The sequence below is a fragment of the Anser anser genome (assembly GCF_964211835.1).
Source record: "Anser anser genome assembly, chromosome: 5".
NCBI lineage: Eukaryota > Metazoa > Chordata > Aves > Anseriformes > Anatidae > Anser > Anser anser.
In genome coordinates this window covers 27249648-27274343 of record NC_139725.1, presented here as the reverse complement: position 1 = coordinate 27274343, position 24696 = coordinate 27249648, and the positions used below count along the sequence as shown (strand labels likewise).

Here is a 24696-nt window from a genome sequence, read left to right as displayed (position 1 = left end):
TTGAACTACTTTAGAGACTGTTTGGGAACATGCAATATTTGTCATTTGTACTTTATAACACTTTTGAAAACAGGTTTTCCTAAAACTACACTTGGTACCCAAGCAAATTAAGAATTTACTATGGAAAAGTCTCCTGTAATTAGACCAATGAGCATTCTTTTAAAGTAACGTCTGTTACACGGTTTTAAGCCTTCCAACACCAAAACCACTATACTCTAGGTTATCAGGTATAAATCTTTGGTGGTTCAAACTTTTTTTTTTTTTTTTTGTGGGGCGGGAAGGGAGAAGGGGAGAAATCAGCTTTGTATCATACTGTCAGAGTGCAAGAAAAGCAAAGCAAAAAAAAAAAATCCTATCAAAGCTTTTGTAACTCATGAAGATGTGTAAAAGTCATCAGAAAGAAAGATGAACTTCTTTTTACCAAGCAAATCTGTTGAGGCTTTTTTACTACCACATCATAGTAAACATTGGTCTTGTTAGATGATTAGAAAAGAGTGTTAAAGCTGTCAGCCACACAACATTAATACAGCTAGTTAATGGAAGAACCAGAGAACCATAAAAGTACTGTTTTTTCTGGACTTTTAAAACTTCCTTAAAATTCAAAGATTTCATTGCACATTTGAAGACTTTTCACAGTAGTTACATACAGCTCTGTTTAATGGAAAAAGATTACAGAAAGTGCAATGGCATTCTTTTCTCCTGACAACAACAAAAAAAAACGATGATTTATGTACAGATTCCACTGCATTCTAATCATAAGACAATTTGTGCTGTGTTAGAAAAAAGAACATTATGCAGCCACCCCTTTAATGAACTCACAATAGGATCTGTAGGCTAATTATTAAACTGACTTATATAGATGGAAATCTTTTGTGATATAGGTTTAAGTTTTCCCAATAACAAGAATTGGAGGGACTCACTTGTACTATAAATTCTAATCTGCTTTAAAAAAATCTGGACATTTCTCCCCCTCCCCCCCCCCAAAAAAAAAAAACTTTTTAAAGCGTGTAAAATATTAAACATTTCAAAACAGTATAGCTTTCACAAATTTTAACACTCATTCCTAAAGTTCTTTGCTTTCGCAAATCTATTCCTTTAAACAAACATTTTAAATTAGTGGTACACAGTTACCTCCTCATAGTTACATCTTGTCTGCCCTAATCATTCGGTAGAAACCCTGCTGCCAGAGTCCAAATACTGCTACCACATTCTGCTTCTATAGTTCCCACTTAATTTACTGTTAATGCAACACAATTTACTCGGAATCAAACTACAAATAGTATACATAACAACATTTCTTTACCTTTGGTCAGAACCTGGCACAGTTGGCAGTGTAAGCAGTGTAATTGCACACTTACTTGCCAGTAATAAACAATTAATATACCCCTCATTCCATAAAGAACAATGAAGAGTAAACCTTCACATCTATTTTTTTTGTCCCTTGAAAGAAATAATTTCCAAGAATACCGTAACTAATCCAAAAATTCATTTCTTGATTTAGCTGTTATCAGTTTTCTAGAAACCAATTATTACTTTATCTTCTTAGAAAAAAATTACTACTTCATAAGACTGGAGAATAACACTATAAAGAGTATAAAATTCCAACATGTATGAAGGGCAGGTATGGTCCCCTATCTTTCCTGCAGATATCTCTGAATGCAATTAACACCTTGATTATAGACAACGATGTGCATAATTTCTCACTCTTTCTTCACACTAACAGTAACTATGGCAAAAGAATTGGAAAAAAAAAAAAAAAAGTATGCTGTTTTGCTAGCGTAACCTGAGGTCTACAGGGATTAAGGTTACTTAAAACAGGTATCTACACACAGATATTCAAGTTCCTGATGTATTTCATCTTACATCATGCGTTCCTATTTGCCTGGATTTTCTAAGATAGTTGATCATTTGTTATGTGTGCAGGAACATGTACTCTCCAAAAATATTCTAACAGGCATAAGGAATTGTCTGGCGACTTCTTAATCACATTAAAAACATAATGTTCAAATTAAATTTCTACGCTGAGCAAATAAACCAAAATGTTCATTGAGGCATACACTAATGCCTCCTATTTTCTTTCTGTATCTTCTAAAGTGTGTTTATGCTTGCAATTGTTTTCCTAAATAGAGATGATTTTACAATCCATAGAGGTCTATACTTACTAGGCATCTGCACTGCTATTAAGTGTCCTTTGGAAAAATACACATTTCATGAATGAAGTCAAGAAATACACAACTATAAAGCAGCATCCTGTCACCAAATTCAGTGTATTCTAAATAACTGTGTGCCAAATCTATTTTCCCCTCTTCCCTGCCTAAAATTCAGTTTTAATTTTTGGAATCTGTATCTAATGCACCCGGCAGTATTTGGCGACGTGGTCACAGCACTGTCATGGGAACTGAGAAAGAAGCAGTATTAACAGCTGGGTTTCAATACGAATCATACCCAGTCACCATGGCAGAGGATTAGAAAAAAGGCACAGAGATCACTTGCTATATTCTATAAAACCATGGGAACATCACTAGTTTATTACTGAAGATACTAATTGCTCCTTCAGATACCAAGAAACAGAGTTTGCGCAGAAGTCAATCCCTACAGCAGCCAGCAGTGGGACTAGGGGGAAGATGGGAAATATATGCTTGGAGTATTCATTTAGGATTATTGCATAGTCACAAGTCCTATCCAAAATGCTTTAACATGTTGATTCTCTGAGGTGAGATTTAAGAGTTTTCCTTTTGATGTTATTTCAGCAGACTTCAGCAAATTCGATGTTATTTCAGCATACATGCATTATCAATAATATGTGACAAGGGGGACACTGACAAGGGGTTAGATCTAAGACAACTACATTCAATCTTAAAATTATTTGCAACAACCACCTGTATGTAGTATATTCTAAAACATGCACCTCTTTTTTAAACAGCTATTTTTAAATTTAAGCTGTAGAAGGGAACAGTAGTAAAGCATGATGCTAATTTCACGTAATGCAATGCTACTTCGTTTTTTAGCTGGTATAGACTGGGCCAATATGAACAGGCAAAACTGCAACTCTGTTTCATTAAGTGTAACATCTCACAGCACTGAAGACGGGAAAATGAGAAAGAATATGTTCATAACTTTAATGCACATAGTTAATAGAGAAGAAAATTACTGTTGACATGAGAAAAACTTCAGTTGGCAGAAAAGGAATAGGAGAAGCATGTGTGTTTGATGTGGCTTTAGATTTTAGAAGATCATCATATATAATACTACATGCAACGTTGTACCATGCATCTCTGAATGATATTGGTTTACCTCCTTACAGGGAAAAACACATTTACAGTCTATTGTATAGATTTCATGCCAAACAAGAATGGTATCAGGGAAACCGACCGAACACACATGCCTTCTCTAACCTGTAACACTAACACCTTCAGGAGTCTTAAACTCATCTACCTGTCATTGATAGAGGTGAAATCCAATTTCTCTCCAACTAATCTTGATGCAACTCCTCATTGTCCCCTTGTTACATCTTCAGAAACTGTATTGACCTTTTCTCCTTTCTGCCCTCCTTTATATTCTTCCAATAAGCTATCAGCTTGCAATTTCATTTTTTCCAGAATATTTATTAAAGCTTTTTTTCTCCTCCTCCTGACACCAGCATAATCTTATAATTGTTTCTGAAACTAGAACACAAAAATAACTACGTAGCAACATGGTGGGTATCTTTTCACTGCCTTCTTATATTCACTTTTTGTCTTTCTCTGTTATTTTAATTGGAAGATTTGGGGGCACAAACATTTTATTTTTTTGGCATCTGTACCAAAAGCTCAGAACAAATCACAAGATCTCTACTCAGAAAACAAGCAAGATCCAAGTACATCAAGACAAATGATGTCAAATTCTATGTATTTATAATGCAGTTGTGACTACATCATTTATCCATCTTTTCCTGGGCAGGAGCTACAAAATTCCAGTCATTAAATAAATTTCAAACAACTTTCATCATATGAAATGTATCAAACTACTTAAGAAATGTGTTTCAATTTATATCTAAACGTGGTGCATTTTCCCCAAAGAACTGTTCCTTGCCTGGAGCCTGAAATATCTGCTTGAATGAGACAATTTCACCCCAGAAGAGAGATTAATTGTTACAAATTAATCAAATAGCTCTGACACAGATATAGTCACTACTCCTGCATGTCCAGAGCTAAAACACTATACAGGCTGAAGCATGATTGTCATGTTTATACTGTGGTAGAGCTTTTGTTTCAATTCCTGCCTTAAAAAGGGTTGAAAGATTGCAGGTCCTGTCTTTGTATTTCATCAAAAACAAATCACTCACGGTGTATTACAGCATATGATGCACAATGTCAGCACTGGCAAAATCTGTCATATTATCAACCTCAATCACAAAATATTACCCAGATCTTTCACAAGAAAATACTCCCAAGCAAGGAATAAGTATAAGGTAATAGTTTTGCATATAGTGACAAACTGGGCGAACTTACTCATCTAGCTGAGAACACATGCAGTGAGTAGAAATGGCAATTCAATAGGTAAAAATAATCAGAGCAACACTATTTACAAAGAAGAATGCTACAAGAAACTTAACTCTGGATAAATTAATAAAATTAGGTGTGATTTCTATGGTAGAAACTGGAAGACAAGAAAGGCAAGAACAGTGACTTGTTTATTAACACGATAGCTATTTATAAAGTTTAAGAAAAAAAGAAATGTAATTGAATAACTTATTTTAAATAAGTGGAAGAAACATAGAACAGAAATTTAATTTTGTTGTTTTTCTTAGAGTATACACTTACACAGTTGTTAAAAGTTGTGGCAATATGATGAGAAGGGAAAGATTTAATACACAGAGATAAACACACAGATACATAAACATTTAATTCAAAAAGTCACTGAAGCTCCTAATACATATCTATTCTTAGAAGTAACTCAAATTTTATATAAAATTATTCTTTCTTCCATTTCACTCTTTTTCCTAGAAGGAAGTGACTAACGGACAACTAATGCATCATGAAATGCAGTACACTTCAGTGACACCAGACAAATGTCCTGATTAATTTGAAGACAATACCATGGAATACATTCAGCTGTTCAAGCAGCAGAACCTGTGCCAGCTCCCTCAAAGGAGCTTCGGGAAAATTCCATTAATTTGATCTTAAAGTGTTCTTAGCCTTTGTGACTTACATTATATATTAGATTCTATATCACTTGTATATAAATGTAATAATGCACAACTCACCAAGAACAATTCCCGTATTTCCCCAGTAATTAACTACTAATAGAAACTTTGTACTTTACTGAATCGAGTTCATATTGTAAAATTGAGATCACTTCCCATCTCATCTACATCTGGACAACAGAGAACCTCATTTTCAAGAAATATAGACAGGAAAATGTATCCACATATAAAATTAGATAAACCATCCAATTATCTTGAGTCTGAACAGGAATTTAACATCCAAATGATCAAAAATCCCTGCGCACGGCAGGGGGGTTGAAACTAGATGATCTTTAAGGTCCCTTCCAACCCAAGACATTCCTTGATTCTGATTCTGTAATTAAGGAAAAAAAAAACTGAAAAGAAATCTGTAAACTCATTATGCATATGGTCTAGATCTTGAAAAAAAAAAAAAAAAGAAAATCCATGTATTCTATTCCAGATCTTCATAAAACCAGTATTCTGCTAATTATTGCAGATAACTACATGTCTATGACAGAAAACAATGTCCCATTCCTGTCTGTAAATGTTTAGATGATTAGACGCATTTATCAAAGTGTTTAAAATTAGGTCATTGACATAAACTGTTAAAGGAATAAGAGTCCAAAAAGAATCAAGTGTAAAGGCCTTTGTCACCAACTAACCAATGTCATCACCATAATTCAGACCCTAAGCTAGGAAGTAACTTTGGCAGGCTTCATTACATTTAAAGTGTTCCTATACTTCCTGTACTTTGGGTGTGGGTGACCTCAACTCATGCTCTCTGTCAGCGGGTGACTATGCAGGTATTCCTGATGGAGGAACATGAAAGCCGTATGTTCCAAGGCATCACCTCGTATTTGATTAATTTCACAGCAGCAGGAATGACAAAGAACTTGAGAACAATTTCCACAGAGGAAGAGACTGCCAATTTGTCACAGTAGTTAAGTCTCAGTAGCTAGGAAAGGCTTGAATGAGAATGCTCTACACTCATTTGTCCACTTTGCCAAAGGTAGCAAAGTTCTCTCTATATCCTTCGACATGTTACCTCAAAACAGCACGAATTAACATACCTGTTGTCACTAATGCTGTAGATATGTTACTATCATAAATTTTTCATGTATTCGTACCTTAGGAAGAATAACAAATAAACAACTCATGGAAAGTCATATAAAGAACAAATGTTACCAGGGTAGGCAACTAAGAGATATCAGTATTGCATACTATGCATATGAATCAAGGGCTTTGCTTCTCCCTTCTATCCATGCCACACAAGCATGCGCACATACACTGAATACCTGGAGTCAAATCTGGATGAAAGCCACCAACTATAAACTAGAGGAATAATTCCAAGCATCATTAAAGAAACAAACATCAAAAAAAAAAGCTTTCGTAACAAAGACACAGCAGCAAGGTAGCAGTATAAGGAAAAAGTGTGTGTTTCTATATTTCCTTCATCCTGAACTTACAGGTCAGGGAAAAAAAAAAAAAAAAAAAAAAGGGAATTACAATTTATTGGCAGTTATCTTCCTTTAAATAGTATCACTGTACATTAAAGGCTTTACACAGTAACTGGGACTGAATGCGTACTGAATACATACTACTACAACAATGACAACAGTGGAAGTGTTCTCATCCTCTCCTCTGGAACTTGTTCTCAAGTTTTTTGTCATCCCCATTGCTGCCAAATTAATCAAATCTGAGGAATGCTTTGGAGCAGAAAGTGATAATGAAAAGATTGCCATCAAAATTTAAAAATACGTCCACAAGTTTGTTGCTCCCTAGAAATAAATACAGGTATCATTTTAAGAGTTAATCCTTCTGCTCTTTCAAAAAAAAAATACCATAGGATATTTTTTTGAACAAAAGCAGTTTAATCTCCTTTTATACCTTACCAATAAAGAGTTATCTCTGACAGCAATGTGGTCTTTATAACATCCTAAAGCACTTCTCCCTACAGATGCAAAACTATGAAAAGGGAGACCAACAGTTTCAAAAGATTCAGCTACGCAAGCCTGAAAAGCATTCACTAACAATTCAAATGCCCCAAAATATTCTTCTCTGGGAATGATCCTGATCAGTCAGGAATTTCCCTGTTAGAGTTCTAAAGAGCTACTGTACTTCATGTTTGTATATACAAATACAGTGTTTAGGCAGCAATAAAACCTGTAAGTAACAAGTGCTGAAAGCTTACATCACTGTAGCATTTGGTACCTGTACTAAGAAAGGAAGAATTTATTATTGTGAAATGATTGATCTTTTCTCCATGAAGGTGTAGCTCAGAAGGAGACAACGGTAACCGATAGGACTGTTCACAGGAAAGAAGCTGGGGCTCCCAAGAAAGAAAACGAGACACCTTTTTTTTTTCCTGTAAAAGATTTCCTAACACCTAGTAAAAGAAACATTTCTGCATAGTCTCGCTTGCTGCTTCTCCTTTTTGTCCCCATCTCTGTTTATCTGTTGGGTAGAAGTGCAATAGAGTTCTACAAGCATGAGAAAGGGTCACAGCAGCATAAATTGCTGCATAAATTGCCATCTCACGTAGCACATATAGGCTACCTATAAACAGGCAAAGTGCCTCACTTCATCATTGGGGAAGACTGTTCAGTTAAGGCAACATCTTAGGAAGTGAAAAGATGAAGGATATTCATTTAAAGCTCCAGCCTCAGATAAAAGCACCACCTCCTAAAGGTGGAGTAATCTACTATATAATACAGATACTTTTGTAAGAAGTGGAGTCAGAGGGAAGGATGTTGGAAAGGATTCTTCATTGTGGTTATCCATCTCCCCCTACCACGAAATTCTCACAGGCTTAAAAGTGCTCATGACACTTCATCACACCTGAACAATTTATATCAGCTGCAGCAACCTTCACCACTCTCCAATCTTTTATTCTCAGAAATAAATTTTCCCAGCCTCACAGAAATCAGGCTTGCCGTCTTCTACTTTGGGCCCTTAACACATCTTATTTTAGAGACTTTATCCTTTTAAAGTTATTTCAACTCTAAGGGAGACCTTCTGGAACATTATTTGTGATGAATGTGAAGATAGTATGGAAAGAGAGAGGGAATACATACATTTTTCATGCTAGTTACAAAACAAAACACTCTTAGTCATGCAGGGTAAAAATAATGGGTGAGACAAAATGACACATGAAAAGGGCATTATCCTCTTTCCAAAAATTAATGTAGGAACACTGCGTAAAAGTCCAAATTGGTTGTCATACTCGATTTGTGTAAAGCCTTAGGAAAGAATGGTGTGAGGGCTCTTTATAGAAAATTACACCGAGTGAAAGCTATTTCACTAATTAACACCCCTTCCCAAATAAATCCTTAGGTCCTTTTAAAATAAGCCTCTTTTAAGCAGAGAAAAGACCCCAGAATATTTGCAGAGCCCCCACATCGACATCTGTTGGTATTCCCTATACACAAATGTGCTTCTGTGTGCATGTTTATTGGAAGAGGTCATCAAGGGCTTGCTTGGTTTATTCATCATTTTCAGGCTCTCCTATTTGCAAAGCTTCTGTTAATGTCAGTGAAATCTAACCTATACAGAAGTTTCAGAGGTCAGATATTTGGCATGCTACATTTAGAAACCCAAGTACAAAGTTGACAGGGATGCTTCAAACACAGGGGGTTACAGCGGAAATAGGTCTCCATATACCAAACTGGCTATTGAGCAGATTCAAGGAAGAATACACTGAGAATTCCTGATGCTATTAAAGCTCATATTCTTGCTTTTTTTTTTTCCACTGACTAAATCGATTCCCCCATTTGGCAAAGCCCAGCACAGAAATAACACTTTATTTTTAACACAACAGAAAAGGAATAAGACGCAAGACACAAAATCATGTACTACATAGCCTATAAAAAGCAGATACTTACAGTTCGTAGGAACTGTATTTCATCTTCCCCTCCTTCACCCCCTTCAGCCATGGCTCTTGAGGAGTCAGCTCTGCTAAGACTCTGTTCGCCTCCACCGGCAGCTCACTGCGCTCAGTACAGCTCCTCTTCTCCTATCAGTATTAGCATATAGCTAATCCACAGCCATATAGGGAGCTCAGCAAACTCCACTGCACTGCAGACTGTCAGTCAACCCCCTCACTGCCAGAACCAACTGCGCTGCTTTTACAGCTCAGAGCAAGCAATCCTTTTCCTTTTCGCTCTTTACTCTCTACCCTACAGGCACAAAAAAAAAAAAAAAAAAAAGCACACCACCACCCTACTGTTAAGGTATTGCAGGATGCATTATATGCATCACTAGGTTGTGGAGGTTTGCTTTATTTCATTTTTATTTCCCAGACACTGTTTGGTCACAACAGCAATAATGCTGAAGTGTTAATGAAAGCAGAGCTTGCACTTCCATTTTCACAGATCAGGGTAACCAATTTTGCACTGAAATGTATCAAATTCGGCAACTGTGAAGCCACTGATTTGTGCAGTAGAAGGATGTAAATCATCATAGGACAAGCTGATCACAGGACAAGCTGATTTTGACAGCAGATGTTTCCAGCTTGCTTGCAATAACTACCATTTTTTTTGCTTCCCTGCATAAGCAGCTGCAAATATGATTTCTAAAACAACTTAATGATCTGAACCTACTATGTGTAGTTATTTGTGCTATCCTTTTAAATGGCATTTAAACAAATACCCTAAGGACCAGAAGGATTTTGTTTGTAGCATTTCAAAACTGCACCTGAATATACATAGAAGATAGCATAAATTTAGTTCAATACCTATAAAGCACTCATGCTAAAACAAAATTTAGAATAACTTTAAATTCAAGATAAACAATGAAGAAATTTGTTATTAATGAAAACGGCTAGTTATTTAGTTCAACATCAGCAAATGAGCAAGCGAAAAAAACGTATATATCACCTCTGGTAGAGAATTTGCTGGGATGAAAGGAGGAAAAGAGAAAGAAGGCAAGGAAAGAGGAGACAAGAGTATTAATGAGGCTTTAGCCAAGTAATTTAGTACACGATCTTGCATTTCATGACAAGGTTGCAAACACACCCTACCCACACACTGCATCCTTGAGAAGCCTTACCCAAAATCTGAGCCGTCCATTTACATGGCTACATGCTTTTGCAAAGATTACTGTACATACACAATCTTTTTTCTGAGTAAAAGCATGTTTCTGCTTTACAAGTAAGAAACTGAGGCATGAAGGTAAGCAAAAAACAACTTTCTTGGGATCACAAGGACAAAAGTAGCAAAGTGAAAAATGAAACTATATGTACTATGTCCACTAGTAAATATGTTTATATACAACTGTCCTTCAGCCATGGGACCCAGAACACACTGCCTTCCTCCCCTCCCTCCCCATCCCCCCCCCGAATTCTGATTTTTCCCTTATTAAACATTAACAGAAGCCAAACCATGAGATACCCAAAAAGTTCTCTTCTTCAAGGGCAAAATGCTTTGAGAAGTGTTTCACTCTCACTACCTCAAGAAACTCTGTCAAAAATACGACAATCCCATTACTCAGCAACAGAAGGAACTCCAAAGCTTCTACACAACACAGTGAGTCAGGCTACCTAGAGCCCTGCCAACCCATCTAATCCTCCACCCCCACCCCATAATTTTTTCCTGTGGTGAGCACAAAAAAAATACTGCTTTGTCCATGACAGAAGCAATGTGGCAGAAAAATGTTTTTACAGGATATATAAGTGCCAGAGAATTGATTTGGTTGGTGTTCTGATTTTTGTTCTTTTAAATTCCAGCCATCTTTGAAAGATTGTTTTCTCCCCTTTCCTTGTAAATACAAAGAGCAAAACTCAATAGATCCTCCTTAGGTTTACTAAAAGAATATATTTAAACCAGCAGAATTCAGTCAGATGAGGCAGAGGGACCTAACTATGTAAACACATGGGTAAGCACGTATCATTTAGAATGGATTTGATACACATATTGCATAGCAAAATCTACACATACAGGGATAGCTCCTCTGTTAGGTCTTACAAGAGACACCCTGTCAGACATACTACTTTTCTTTGGAAGATTATAAACAAGAAATACTCAAAATCCTGAGAAAACAAGTGCAGGTCAGAAGACTCATTACAAGATTTCACAAAACGTAGAAGTGTTCTTTCACAAATAGAAATCAATGTAATGCGGTACATCTGCTGGTCATGTTTTATTCCTGTTAACAGAGTAAGATTTTCAGATAGTAAATTCTGAACATGCAGAGCTGAGATCGATCTACCTGAATCACAAGGAAAGGAGAAAAAACATATGTAACTTTTCAAGTGTTTTTCTTTATTTCAGTAATCCATTCAAAATGGTTCCTATGAAAGTTTGATACAAAGACAAAGCATATGAAAAAAATGACTGCTGATAATAGCTCTAGCACTGTAACATGTAGACAGCATGTGAGACATCTGAAACCCTGACTTGTCAAAATTCATCTGTAGGGTTTTCTTTTTTGAAATCCCTTTTTTTCTTCATTTGATACTTAGTTTTACAAAGTTACCTGAGAGCTGTTTTGGGAAACAATTTCTTGCTTCAGAAACCAAAACATTTTAGTAAAATTTCTTCATTTTAAAATTGTCAAGTGATCTACAAAAACATTTCACAGCACTTCCGTTCTTACAACTTTGTTCTGTTTGGTTCAATGCCTATAATTTGAATGAGAAAACTATTCACCTACTACAGCATAATGAAATGTATATCTTCAAGACATAACTGCTTTTTTCCAGAACCTCCCCAATCCTCTGACAATGAGACTTGTCCAGTTATTATATTATTTATATTATCTGCCCTGCACTTAATCAGAAGTCTCATTTACAGGAAGTATAAGGCCTTTCACTTCAAATTTCTTAACACCAACTTGTCTTGAATAATCTTTCTTTACAAAAAAAAAAAAAAAAAAGATTTACTGAAGCCATGACTGAATGACTGAAAGAAAATTACTTCAGACCACTGCAGTAAATCAGTCCAAAAGGATCACACATCACACACAGCATGTACATATATAGTGACTCTGCGTTATTGGAGATGACTGTGAGGTGAAGTATTCCACCAAGAAAGCCACAAAGGTCAAACAATCTCAACTGGAACCATTATGTATTTTATGATATCCTATTCACATTGACCAATTTTAAACCTGTATTTCAGGTACTTTTGCTGCTGAACACATTCTGGACAGTCTGCTGTACTTTAAAGCTATCAAAAAAAGCCTCTTCTACGAAGTTTAAAAGAACTATAACAATTTAAGGAAAATTTGCTATTTTCAGCACAAACACACTGCCTGCTTATTTTTCAACACATTGAAGGGATTCTGGCTGACTCTTCACATGAGTTCCTGATTCTAGGTAAGCTTTTGGCAAGCTTCACTGCTGCCACCAAACAATAGTTCAGAATTTTTACAGTGGCAGTACCCTGGCAATAAAAGTTTATAAAAGGAACCAAAGAACCATCTAGCTATATAACAAAGGAATATCTGAATCTAAATCACTTTTTGCAGTGTATATTTTACCTTCTAGATTGAGTTACACTATCAGAGACTGGCCAAAAATCTATTTTACAACAATTTCAAAAGTGGGGTCAACACCAGTTACCTAAGCCTGTTGGGTAAGCAGTCACAACGTTATCTTCCACTGGCAGTAACAGACCTAAGCACTAAAACCTAGGTGCTGCTAAAAAGGGGTTTCTGCACCAACTTCTAGTTTCAGCTGTACCTGTTCTATTTGCTGCTCAGAATCAACAGCCACTGGTAACTAGACATAAGAGTGTTTTAGCTTGACGTTGGACACTGACAACAGTATTTAAAGATTAAATTTAAAAAAAAAAAAAAGATAAGAACACTGCTTGAAGACAGGACATTGCAATAATATGCTTTCCTTCCACAACTTATATTAAAATATCAGAAATATTTTAAAAATCATGATGAATTATTTTTCATTTTCAGTCGATGTTTTTTGTGTCTAAAGCGAGCAGACAATCCCACATAATCTCCCCAGGGTCCTCAAAAACCACATCTCTGCATCCTTTCTGCCTCACTTAAGTACAAAAACATGTATAAAAAGCCATTAAGAGGAAACACGTTATTTCCTTTACAAATAACAAAACAAAACAAAACTCGCAAAAATATTCAAATTTGCTATGCTGACCATTTTTATCCCATTCATGAAGGGATTCAACTACTTGTCCAGTTCACAAACACCAGGCACTTAGTACAAGTTAACATCCCATCTACAGTAGAAAAAGCTGCTTCTGTGAATTTGCACGTACATTCCAGTTGCTTTTTGTTTGTAAGTGTACTCTAGAGGAACTAAATTACAATTTCCAGTGAAAAACATAGGATCTTAACTAGTCAAGATGAGGAATACATTCATCAGAAGATTCTTAGAATAATTTAAAGGGAGGACAGTTTTATTAATTTACACATATTCCTAAACCTCATCTACATTTTTTCCTGTCCTTTTAAAAAATAATCTTGTGGGGTCTTTTCACGTATCTTGTGTCAATACATTGCTGTGCAGCACCGAGTTTCATTTTTTTTAATAGCTTCAACAAACTGATGCAATTGTTCCTAAATAATGAAGGAATACAATGTATTATAGTGTTACAAAAACAATAACATAGTATCAGTACTGCTTTTAAGACCTAGTTCAGGAATTTTCCAATAAATTTCAACACAATTAGATTCAGCATGAGGAAAAGGCAGTACCTCAGAACTATGACGCTCAAAACTCATGAGGACCTGCTTCTATACAGGGGAACCCTGTAGACTACCAAACTGAACAATTCCTTGTAAATGCTCTTTTTTAAATTCACATTCCTAAAACAGAATGGTTCTAGATGAAAAAGTTTCAGGGAAAAAAAATAAATATATATAATATATATATATTATACTCTGAAAGACACAATTAAATTGTGTTGAATTACATAAATTATAATAAAAAATATAAGATAGTGCAACTTCAACATAGATTGAAAAGTTTACCTAACTTTCAACCCCATTTGAAATGAAATAGCTGAAGTAACACAAGTCAAGTCAATTTTTTAATTATATCAAAGCAGAATTGTTTAACAGGTCTGCAAAATATGTTCTAAATTATAAATTAATGAAATTTTATTTTAAATGCAAATTTAACTTACTAATCAAAAGCATCAGACTGACTACAGAACCTCTCTCTTTGCTTAATTTCTCAGCACTGCAGTCTGTGAGAGCTGAAGATCAGGTTCCAGAAACAAACTCAGGTCTTCACTCCTTAAATCTGATGTATTCTTAGTAATAGATGTGTTTTTTTTTTAAACTTTGTCATATGGTCACACAGCAGCCTATTATTATCTTACAGGCAAGATTCTGACCTCAGGGTATTATAAGTAGAGTTAAAACAAGCAGTATTATTTTGCAGTCCAGAAACATTTCCATTTCCAAATTTTCTAACTCAAGTAATCTCTCAGTTCCTCATTGTGGAGGAATTTTTCAGGTATCTACAACAAAAATTATTCAGAAGTACTTGACTTCCTTTGACCCCTTAATTAGAGAAAGCAAAATAATATAAGAAGTTATCGGTACTTCAGTGCCACAATATGTTTGGCATCTTGAAACAGAATGAAAAACAGTGTTCTTCTGTCATCTCTCTCTGCTGGCAAAACATTTAATTGTATTTAAACTGACAGCAGGAAGACCGATAATCCTACTGGGGAGAAGAAAAACCTCTGGCTACACTTGCTAACACTGAGAAAGATGAGGAAGAGATTTCAGTCGAGCATACAAACAGCTATGGTCCTCTAAAATAAGTGAAATCCAATTTATCCTGCTCTGTGAGTTTAGCCTAACCTCCAGAAAACACAGGAAATTCTATTACTGTTAGAAACTGAAATGTGGTAAAGAAAACCAGAAAACAAGAAGTATAAGAGGTATATTATATAAAATATAAGATACCTTTGTTTTGTTTCCCTTCTAATCAATTCTCATCCACTGATCTTCAAAAGTTTATGTTGGATTGCCATCTGGTGGTATAAGAAAATAAAAAGTCTCTGACAAATTGGTAAGCATAATCACACATTATTTTAACCTATAATGTTGGAAGTTTCATTTACAATTTCATTATAGACTATTCAACACATTTTTAACTACAGTCTATAATGTGACAAACTTTGGCACTGCATCTCATTTTTCTTTTAAGAAAAAAAGAAAGAAAATGTTCACAAGTTTCTTTCTAAACCTAAAATTCTGATACACGAGAATGACTTTCTTGTTTCAAAGTTTGCTAAAAGAGATTTTATTAAACCTCTCCAAAATCTCCAATTCTAGATGACTCAAGCTGAGTTCACAACACTAACAAAAATATTTCACTATTTGGCTTTAACTTCCGCATCAGTTTCCCAGGAATTTATAATACAACAATAAAACATCCTTGTCCAGAATGCAGTATCTCACACCAAATAATCAGACTTTCAAAAATACCATTCAGAGCAGTGCACTTCCGCTTGGAACTGGAATTCAAGGAGTGAACAGGAAAATATACTTGAACTTCACAGGAAGACTTAATTCAGGCAGAGTCCTTACAGCCAACACTTAAAATAGCAAATAGTTTAGAGTTTACGTTGTATAAAAGACAAGGACTGTAAATTTTGATTACATAGAATAAGAATTTAATTAATTATGGAAAATTAAGTATGATTGCTGTTTTTGTGTCTTTTAACTTGTAAAAAGTTACTAGATACAATCAGATTATTTCTGGAATCACAAAAGCCATTCCTGCTCTCATAACAACACCAATAGGAAATTCCATGTTTCTGTTCCAAACTCCCAAAGTACAGCTTCTTGTGCATGTAATATGGACAAACGGACAAACACATTTTTAAGCCTGCTTTGTTCTAGAAGTGTCTGGTATTTTCCAGTTAGATATTCCAAAAATCTTAACTGCCTGGTACAGATCAAACATCAATTTCAGGACTTCCATACAAATATAGATTGCTTTAATGAACAATCAGGAAAATGTAATGAGGGATTTTCAATGTTTTCAACAGAGTTCACTGAAACTAAATCACACTTTATGAACAATCTGAAGATTATGCAAAAAACATTTCAGGCCACCAGCCAATAGAGAATTGAACTAATTTAGTTTTGTAGTAACAAAACCACTACTAATCATTTCAAAACATCTGAGACATACAATTTCGTTTATTAATCCACGCTATTAGACTATTAAATATTTCAATATTCACCCCTTCTATAAAATGAATTAACAGTGCACACTTTGAGTTACAGCAAATTTGAGCTATGGTAGTTTATTGATAATATAGAACATCTTCATTCATTTTATATTTTATATGTCTATGTGATTTCACATAAAGCCAGTTCAATTTGAGAACTCACAGCCTCACAGAAAGAAAGCATCTAAAAAATACACAGGTTCTACTGCAAGCAATTACCAATTAAACCTAGTCAAGTACCAGTCCCGTAAAAGTGCTTAAAAGAGGACAGTAGTGATCTGGATAGAATGACCAGAGCAACTTAAAATGTATTTTGGTAGTATACTGCTCCTTCAAACTGACTTACCTGCAGTATTTTGTTTTGGGGCTTAAATTCTAACTATCCTTATACTGAGGAGGAAAAAAGAGAATAAACCCTAAGTTTATGAAACTTTTACTGACTATACCATACATCTCCCTTTTTAATCAACCCATGTCTATATTAATGGCTGGTTTGCTTTCTTGTGTATCACAAATTGTATAAAAATAACCAGCAATGTAGTTCTCATTTGTTTTTCCAAGGAACCTTAGAGAATGAGATTTAAATTCCATTTATAAATATTGCAACTTATATTTTGTAACAATCCTAAAATATTTCAATTAAGACAGAACAGCATTATGCCCCATGCTACCTTGGTTGTTCCCAATGACCAAAATTAAGCAATAATCATTTCCTTATTATATAGCCCCTACTAATATGAAAAAATGAGCTTTCGAATGCACATGAACATCCTCTTGATTCCCTGGCAGCTTGCTTCAGATCCAAGCCTTTGTTACTTTCCTGGTTTGCGCAATTTCAGCTTTCTCAAAACATTCACCAAAAGCCAACGATGAGTTTTGCATGCCATAGTATGTACTTTGACATTAAGGGGTCCATTTTGACTAGCTCTGACTACTGAGATGGATGTGCGTAATTTATGAAAACAGATCTGCCCCTACTATTATTTCAACCACCTCTCAATTGCCATTTTTACATACGTGCAGTTGTGTTGGAGCAACACACCTATGAGCTAATACTAACAGCCACGACTACAGACCACAGCAACTTATGCACAGAATATTAAGAGATGATATGAAAGAAAATAGGTTGTCAATAATTAAAATACTTAATAATTAGCATATTTAACAAAGCAGCCATCTGCAAGACCACATTCTCAGTGTTCATTTATATACAGCAACTACTAAAATCTGTGATTGAAAAGTAAGGTCACACCGACATACTGAGTATCGTTATTCCAAATTCTAATCAGTCAATTGACTTTTCTAGAGTCAGCTCCCAAACTGAATTAGAATTACTGATGTATAAGTTTAAAGAGAAAAACGTCTGCAGGCGACATTTTACCAGGTCAGTTGAATGGTTCTTCAGGAAGGTCAAAAGCAGAGAGACAATTTTGCGTAATTTTCAGGCATCACTTCTGGGCATACCCAATATACAACCTTTATTTATTCAAATAATAATGGTCTTTACCAGTTCTAGTTAGATCTAACAAAAATTGAACAGCAACATAAATATAAACATATATAAACATTTATATTAGATTTACAAATAAAGTCAGAAAGTTACATAAAGACTGCTAAGTCATAGCATCATAGAAACATTAAGTTTGGAAAAGCCCTCCAAGATCATCTGGTCCAACCGTCCTCCTACCACCAATATCACCCACTAAACCACGTTCCTAAGTACCACATCCAACCTTTTCTTAAACACCCTCAGGGACAGTGACTCTACCACCTCTCTGGACAACCTGTTCCAATGCCTAACCAGACATTTCATTCAGTCAAAGTAACAGCCAGTTTATCAGAGTTTCCTGTTTCTAGTACTGGCCATTTGTGAATACTTCAGAAAGAAGTAACAGAACAGAAGCAAGTCTGGCACAATATCCTTCACAAATCCTCTCATCTTCTGTTAATCTACAACAACAGGATTTCAAAACCTGAAGGTTCTATTTGAACAGTTGTATGTAGTAACTACAATACAGTTGCAAAGATAAATAAAAAAATAATCTTTTCCGAGACCTACATTTGATTCATTATAGAATTAAAACTTTTACCTTTAAAGATTCAAGTTGAAAATACATTTTTACTTGCATGCACTAATAAAAGAATCTGTAATAAACAAGAATGTGTAAGTACTGTTCCCTATAAAATGACTGAAACGTTATGTAATACCATTGTGACAATTTAAAATGTTATATGCTTGGAGCACACTTAATTGCAATTTTAAGTCTAATCTAGCTAATGCTCTTTTTATCTTAAAGCCATTGTGCAATATTTTTAATCTTATCTGAATTCTAAACCAATCTTAAATTGGTTCACAATTAAAGAACTGCAATCTAAGGAAACAGTGTAGAGTACTCAGAAAAATGTATTTGTATGAATTACAGTAACTAAGTACACATATAGCCTTTGCATAATCTGGCCTTAGATACAATCCACAGGGAAACTTCCTGCAACTTTGCAGGTCATGTTCTCTCCCACATCTGTAATTTCATAAATACTTGATTTTCCTTACTTTCCATTTTCAGTCAAATTTCCCAGCCTATGCACAAACTGGCCTTTTAGTTCCCATTGATTCTTGTCACTTTCCATCTTTTACTTATCCGACTTTGTCCAAACAAGATTTTCGCACCTCATCATTTCTACAACGTAGCACAATCCTATCTCCACCACTGCACATCTCCAGGTTGCAAGTACTGTGAGGCTAATTCAAGGTATAACACTCATCCTCCTTTCCCTACCTTCAAACAAATACTTACTAACATCCTGCTTAGCCTTCTACTTGCTACCTACTTGTTTTACCTAAGACCTCGTCAATTCAACTCCAAATCTCATCTTTGCTCTTTCTATATTTCTACATGCCCATTTCCCAGGGCTCAGCCCTCACATCTCTTCAGAGAATGCACTGCGTGGCTAGCCACTACCTGCACGGAGAGGGAAGGAAAAACTAGGTCTCCTTTCAGAGGCATTATTAACGAACATGTACTTCTTTGAGTCTGTTTGCCCTTTTTTTTTTATTCCAAAACTTGCAGCACCTGTGAGCCTGCAGCACCCTTCTCTTCTACACTTCACCTCTGCTGTAGTGAATTCCATGAAGCAAACCCATTTTTCAGCCATCCCAGCCTCGCTTTCACTCTGTGTTACGTTTTCCCCCCTCCTCGCACATACACCTTACCCATCTTTCACCCACCTTCCTCACTCAAGCACCTTCCCTCTCCCTTCTCGATTCCATTTCCATCGCATTTGGAGGCCCTTTACAGCTCGCCCCTTGCGGCCCAACACTGCCGCCCCCGGGGCAAACTTTCCGGCCCCAACCCGCACCAACAGCCCAACAACACCACAGCCCTGTGGGCAGGAGCGGCCGGCCGCTGTCTTGTGTGTTCACCTCTGCTGTGCTCTTGTTCGCGTTCATCTGTTTATGAGACATAACGTAAAAATCTGGGATTACGAAGAAAGGAAAACACCCCACTGTTATGTTTGTGGAATATTTGCTTTTGGTATCCCTCCTCTTGCATTTGTTTCTAAGAGCATTCTCAGGGTGTAGAGGGGTCCACTGAGAGCACGGTGCCTTTAGTAATGCTGCTGTTCCCAAACTAGCTCAACCAAAAGCACAGTTCGAAACCCTTTTCTGCCGGGCCTGTACCGATCACTCACAGCAGCATGTCTGCATCCACAGGTGCAGTCATACCTACATCAATTAATTCTCACAGGCCCACTTACTTCACACTTGGAATGTGTAAAGTTAATGTGCAAAGATTATGGGATAGCTTCTAGAAGGTTTAATGCTTGTTTGTAAAAATGTTACATTTAAAAATATGGCAGGCATTTCTACACATCCCTTTCTATTTCTTTATAAAGCTTTCATAAACATCCAGCTTAATTATTCTCACCAGTCAGAGACCTGTTTCCATCCAAGAAATGACACGCTCCTTGCTTTTACTGTATTTCTTTTTTTTTTTACTAATCTGATAAAATGCCTACAATAAACTCTAACAATACAGTCAGAGCAGAGGTCTATTTGCAATCATCAGTTGTCGTCATCATTCAACAGAATCATGTTTCTTTCTGAAAGCTATTTTCTAATGCTGAGAACACATGCTACATATTTGTGAGGTTGTAGCAGAGACTGGGAGCGCAGCTAGAAATATTAAACATTCTGCTCAGCACCCGTTTCACCTTTATTAAACAGAGAACTTGTATGTACCTCATCTGGGAAGATCTTAATTGAAGAATCTGAATGCAGTGACCATTCAGGTCTAAGGATGAAAATGACTATGTATGAATTAGTCTTAACGATCATTTCAAAACAAACCATCATTCCGTAGCCTTAACAACTTCCATGCTTCTAAAGGTAATGTTTCATAAAACGTTGATAATAAATCTAGTAATGGCACAGTGTGGTGGTTTTACTCGGGTGGGTGGCTGAGCTCCACCACAACCACTCTCTCACTCCCCCTCCTCAAAGAGGAACGGGGAGAAAATATGATGAAAAGGGCTCAAGGGTTGAGATAAGGATGAGGAGATCGCACAGTAATTATCATGACGGGCAAAACAGACTCAGTGTAGGGAGATAGTAAGATTTATTACCTATTACTAACAAGCTAGAGAAGTGAGAAACAAAGGAAAGAAACCAAAAGCACCTTCCTCCCCCATCCACCCTCTTCCACCTCCTCCCCCTGAGTGGCGCAGGGGAACTGGGGAATGGGGGTTATGGTCAGTCTATAGCGCTTCTTCTCTGCCGCTCCTTCTCGGTCACTCTCGTCCCCTGTGCTGTGGGGTCCCTCCCACGGGATGCAGTCCTTGCTGAACTGATGCGACATGGGCTGCCCACAGGCAGCAGCTCTTCAAGAACTGCTCCAGATATGGGTCCGTACCACGGGGTCCATCCCTCACGAGCAAACTGCTCCAACCTGGATCCCCCACGGGCAGCAGCTCCTGCCAGGTCACCTGCTCCTGCGTGGTCTCCTCTCCACGGGCTACAGGTCCAGCCCGGAATCTGCTCCAGCAGGGGTCTTCCACAGGCTGCAGCCTCCATCGGTGCAGGTCCACCTGCTCCACCGTGGTCTTCTCCACGGACTGCAGGGTGGAACCCAGCTCCACCGTGGTACTCCATGGGCTGCAGGGGGACAGCCTGCTTCACCATGGTCCTCACCACAGGCCGCAGGGGACTTCTGCTCCGGTGCCTGGAGCACCTCTCCCCCTCCTTCTTCACTGACCTTGGCACCTGCAAGGCTGTTCCTCACTCCTCTCACTCTCCCAGCTGCTGTGTGGCACAGCGTTTTTTTTTCCCTGTCTTAAATATGCTCTCACAGAGGTGCAAAACAACATCACTTATTGGCTCAGCTCTGGTCAGCACTGGGGCCCTTACCAAACATGGGGCACCTTCTAGATCCTTCTCACAAAAACCACCCCTATGGCCCCCTGCTACCAAAACCTTGCCACGTAAACCCACTACACACATATAAAGGGTTTCTAAACTATTACCTATTCTTTCTATTCTATTGTTTCTGCTAATCGTTTTTTTTTTTTTTTGGTTGTATTAAAAATGCATAACAATATACCAATATTTACAATATTGGTATACAATATTTACTGGGTGTTATTTATTTACAGAAATCTCTAACTTTTATTTAACAAATTCACTCTCTCATAGATTTCATTCACTTACATTCACATAAAAGCTTTGAGATACTGGGCCCAAACAGCCTGCCCAAAATCACTGCTGCACACCACTGAGCACAAGGGATGCCAGCTATTGAGGCCTTTCCAATTGGTGAAGTTCTTAATCTGCAACAACACGCTAGGGTACGAACAGACCTTTTAGGCAAAACTGGTGTTCATTGTGTTTTCTCCCCTTTGTCTGAAAAGTAGGTTTGAAGATTTGATTGTCTGTTTTCAGGGTAAAGCAGCAGGACAAAGAACAGCATTGCAGGGTCTGGTGCCCAGTGCTGTTCTCTTGTGATAGAACACGCTTTCTGGTCTCTTTTAAAGGTGTTACTCTGAAATCAGTGGAGCACTGAGTGAAGTGTTCCTTATTATTATTGTTGTTGTTATTACAAGCCAGTTTTTAACCCTTGTTTTTCAATTTCTGCTGGTGCCTTCATACATTTTCATTTATTTCTGTAAAGATCTCCACATAATGATCAAATTGCTAGGTGTCCATATAAGAAACTACCTGACCTGGCATTTAAAATAAAAAGAAGTACACAGAAGATGATATAGGGAAAGAAATTTAACATGATTCATATTTGGATCTCAAAATGAAGAAGATATTAACATTATCTAACATTTATTCCTCCCCCCCCCCCCCCCCAACTTGTTCTGAACTTCCAGGATCAGAAATCATGACAGCATTATTTCAGGAGAACAAGAAAAAAAATGGGTTAAGCCCAATGACAGTCCAAGGAGTGCTCATGGTATTTTAGATTTACAGCAGAATTTTGAAATGAGTCATGTCTAGGGCTTGTAAAATATCCAGTTTCTCTTGCTTTGTGTTTCATCTCCTAATTTTCCAGTGTAACAAACTTGTTCTTCAGTATTTTTCCTCCACCAGAGGTCTCCTCCTCTACCTGTCCTTAACTGCGTTTTCATAGGTACATATGAAAGGATCTGTCTGCTAACATTTGTTGAACAAGTGCACACAAGCCTTGAACTGCCTTCTGCAGATTCTTCCTACTTCAACTGTATTAGAAATAGCAGTTATGCTACTTCACCTGTGCAAGTCTCACATATTCTGCTCACGAAATTCAAAAATTGAAAATATGTAATAGGGAAACAATTCACTAATGATTGAAAAAAACAACTGGCAGATGACATATGATAAGAAAAGGCCTACAAAACCGTCACTCAACTAGTTGCTAATTGCCCTTTTTTAATCACTATATTCATCATGTTACTACAGGTAATCTAGATTTCTTGCAACTGGGAGCTTCTTAATAATCTCTAAGCTACTGAATTCCTTTTTGAATAACCATTAAAAGGCCACATCTTGGTTTACAGATCCTTTAAATACAAATTAACCCTTAATTCTACTTTATCCAACTCTTTTTTCCTTAAAATATAACTACAACAAAATGCCTAACTATTTTCAAAATTGCTGTGCTTCGTTCATGCTTTCCTTGGTTCGGTATTAAATGTGATATTACCTACAAGGAATTCATGGAAGTACTCCCTTACGTCTTCATGATTAAAAAATTAGAGGCCTAAAAATTTTCTCCCGTAAAATGACTTCTGCTGCATAGAGCGCCTTTCGGTGTGGCACATGTCTATTGATAAATAATTGCTGCTTATTGTAGAAAGTAGTAGTCTTTCCCACCTCTCTGTTGAACATATTGCAATTTATGTCACCTCTTTTGTTTACTGTCACATTTTTTTGTTAATTTTCCGCAGCTTTAAATGGGTGATTCACCAGCCAAATACAAGGCTTTCGTCACCAATTGTAATAGATGCTTTTTCTCAACAGCAGACATTTTAAATTTATTAATCTAAATTCTACTGACACAAACGAAAATGTGTTCAAGATAATTTAATTAAATTTTGCAGTAAGATTCTACAAGTATTAGATACAACCTCTTGGGAAAATGAAGAAACCAATTACACAATTATACTCCCAAGATACAGGAGTAAAGACCTGAATGAAAGATGCTAAAATACCTTTAAAAAAATTTGCATTTCATTTGTCACTTTGGACTAACTTCAGCTCAACTATGCTAAGCTACTCTAGAAATATGAAATTTAATCATTTATATTCCTATGATGGATACAGAGAAAATGAATTTATTTACTGTAACTACAAACAGACATTGCACTCTAGATAAAACCTATGTTTTATCCAAAGCTAAACTCAAAGCCTAGGTAAAACTAAGTACCAGTCCCGAAGAAACACCTGTCATTAAAGCACTCTCTGACAAAAATTGCAGTGTGACCTGCCTTTGTTTCAATGCCAAAACAGGACTTTCTACTATTCCCAGGCTGGTCTGTGTGCCTCATCCCCATTACAATCAGGGCCCCATAAAACTCCAAAAGTCTGTAATTACCTCAACAATTTGAATTCTTGTGTCTCCAAAGCTTATTCCTATTTTTTAATTTTTTAGTTTGGCATACCTCAGAATTCGGTTTTAAGTAGTTCTATAAGTTTTTAGATAATTTTTAGACTCTCACCTAACTTTATAGCATTATTAGCTAAGTCTAGTGACTCGGGGGAAAAAAAAAAAAGCTATTTTCTAAATAGTACAGACAAATTCTGCTTTGCTTGCTGTTTGGTTTGTTTGTTTCTAGTTCTGT

The 24696-nt window shown here is 36.5% G+C and overlaps 1 protein-coding gene across 1 annotated transcript in view; it reads right to left on the bottom strand.

Moving 5' to 3' along the window:
- Positions 1-24696, bottom strand: part of RYR3 (ryanodine receptor 3) — a 243301-nt gene extending 218605 nt beyond the window's left edge. The window contains exons 1-3 of the mRNA XM_083839378.1: positions 24450-24696; positions 15101-15168; positions 9088-9218 (exon numbers count right to left, since the gene is read on the bottom strand). Of these exons, the coding sequence (XP_083695504.1) occupies positions 9088-9138 (51 nt within the window). The 5' untranslated portion in view covers positions 9139-9218; positions 15101-15168; positions 24450-24696. The remainder of the gene's footprint in view (positions 1-9087; positions 9219-15100; positions 15169-24449) is intronic.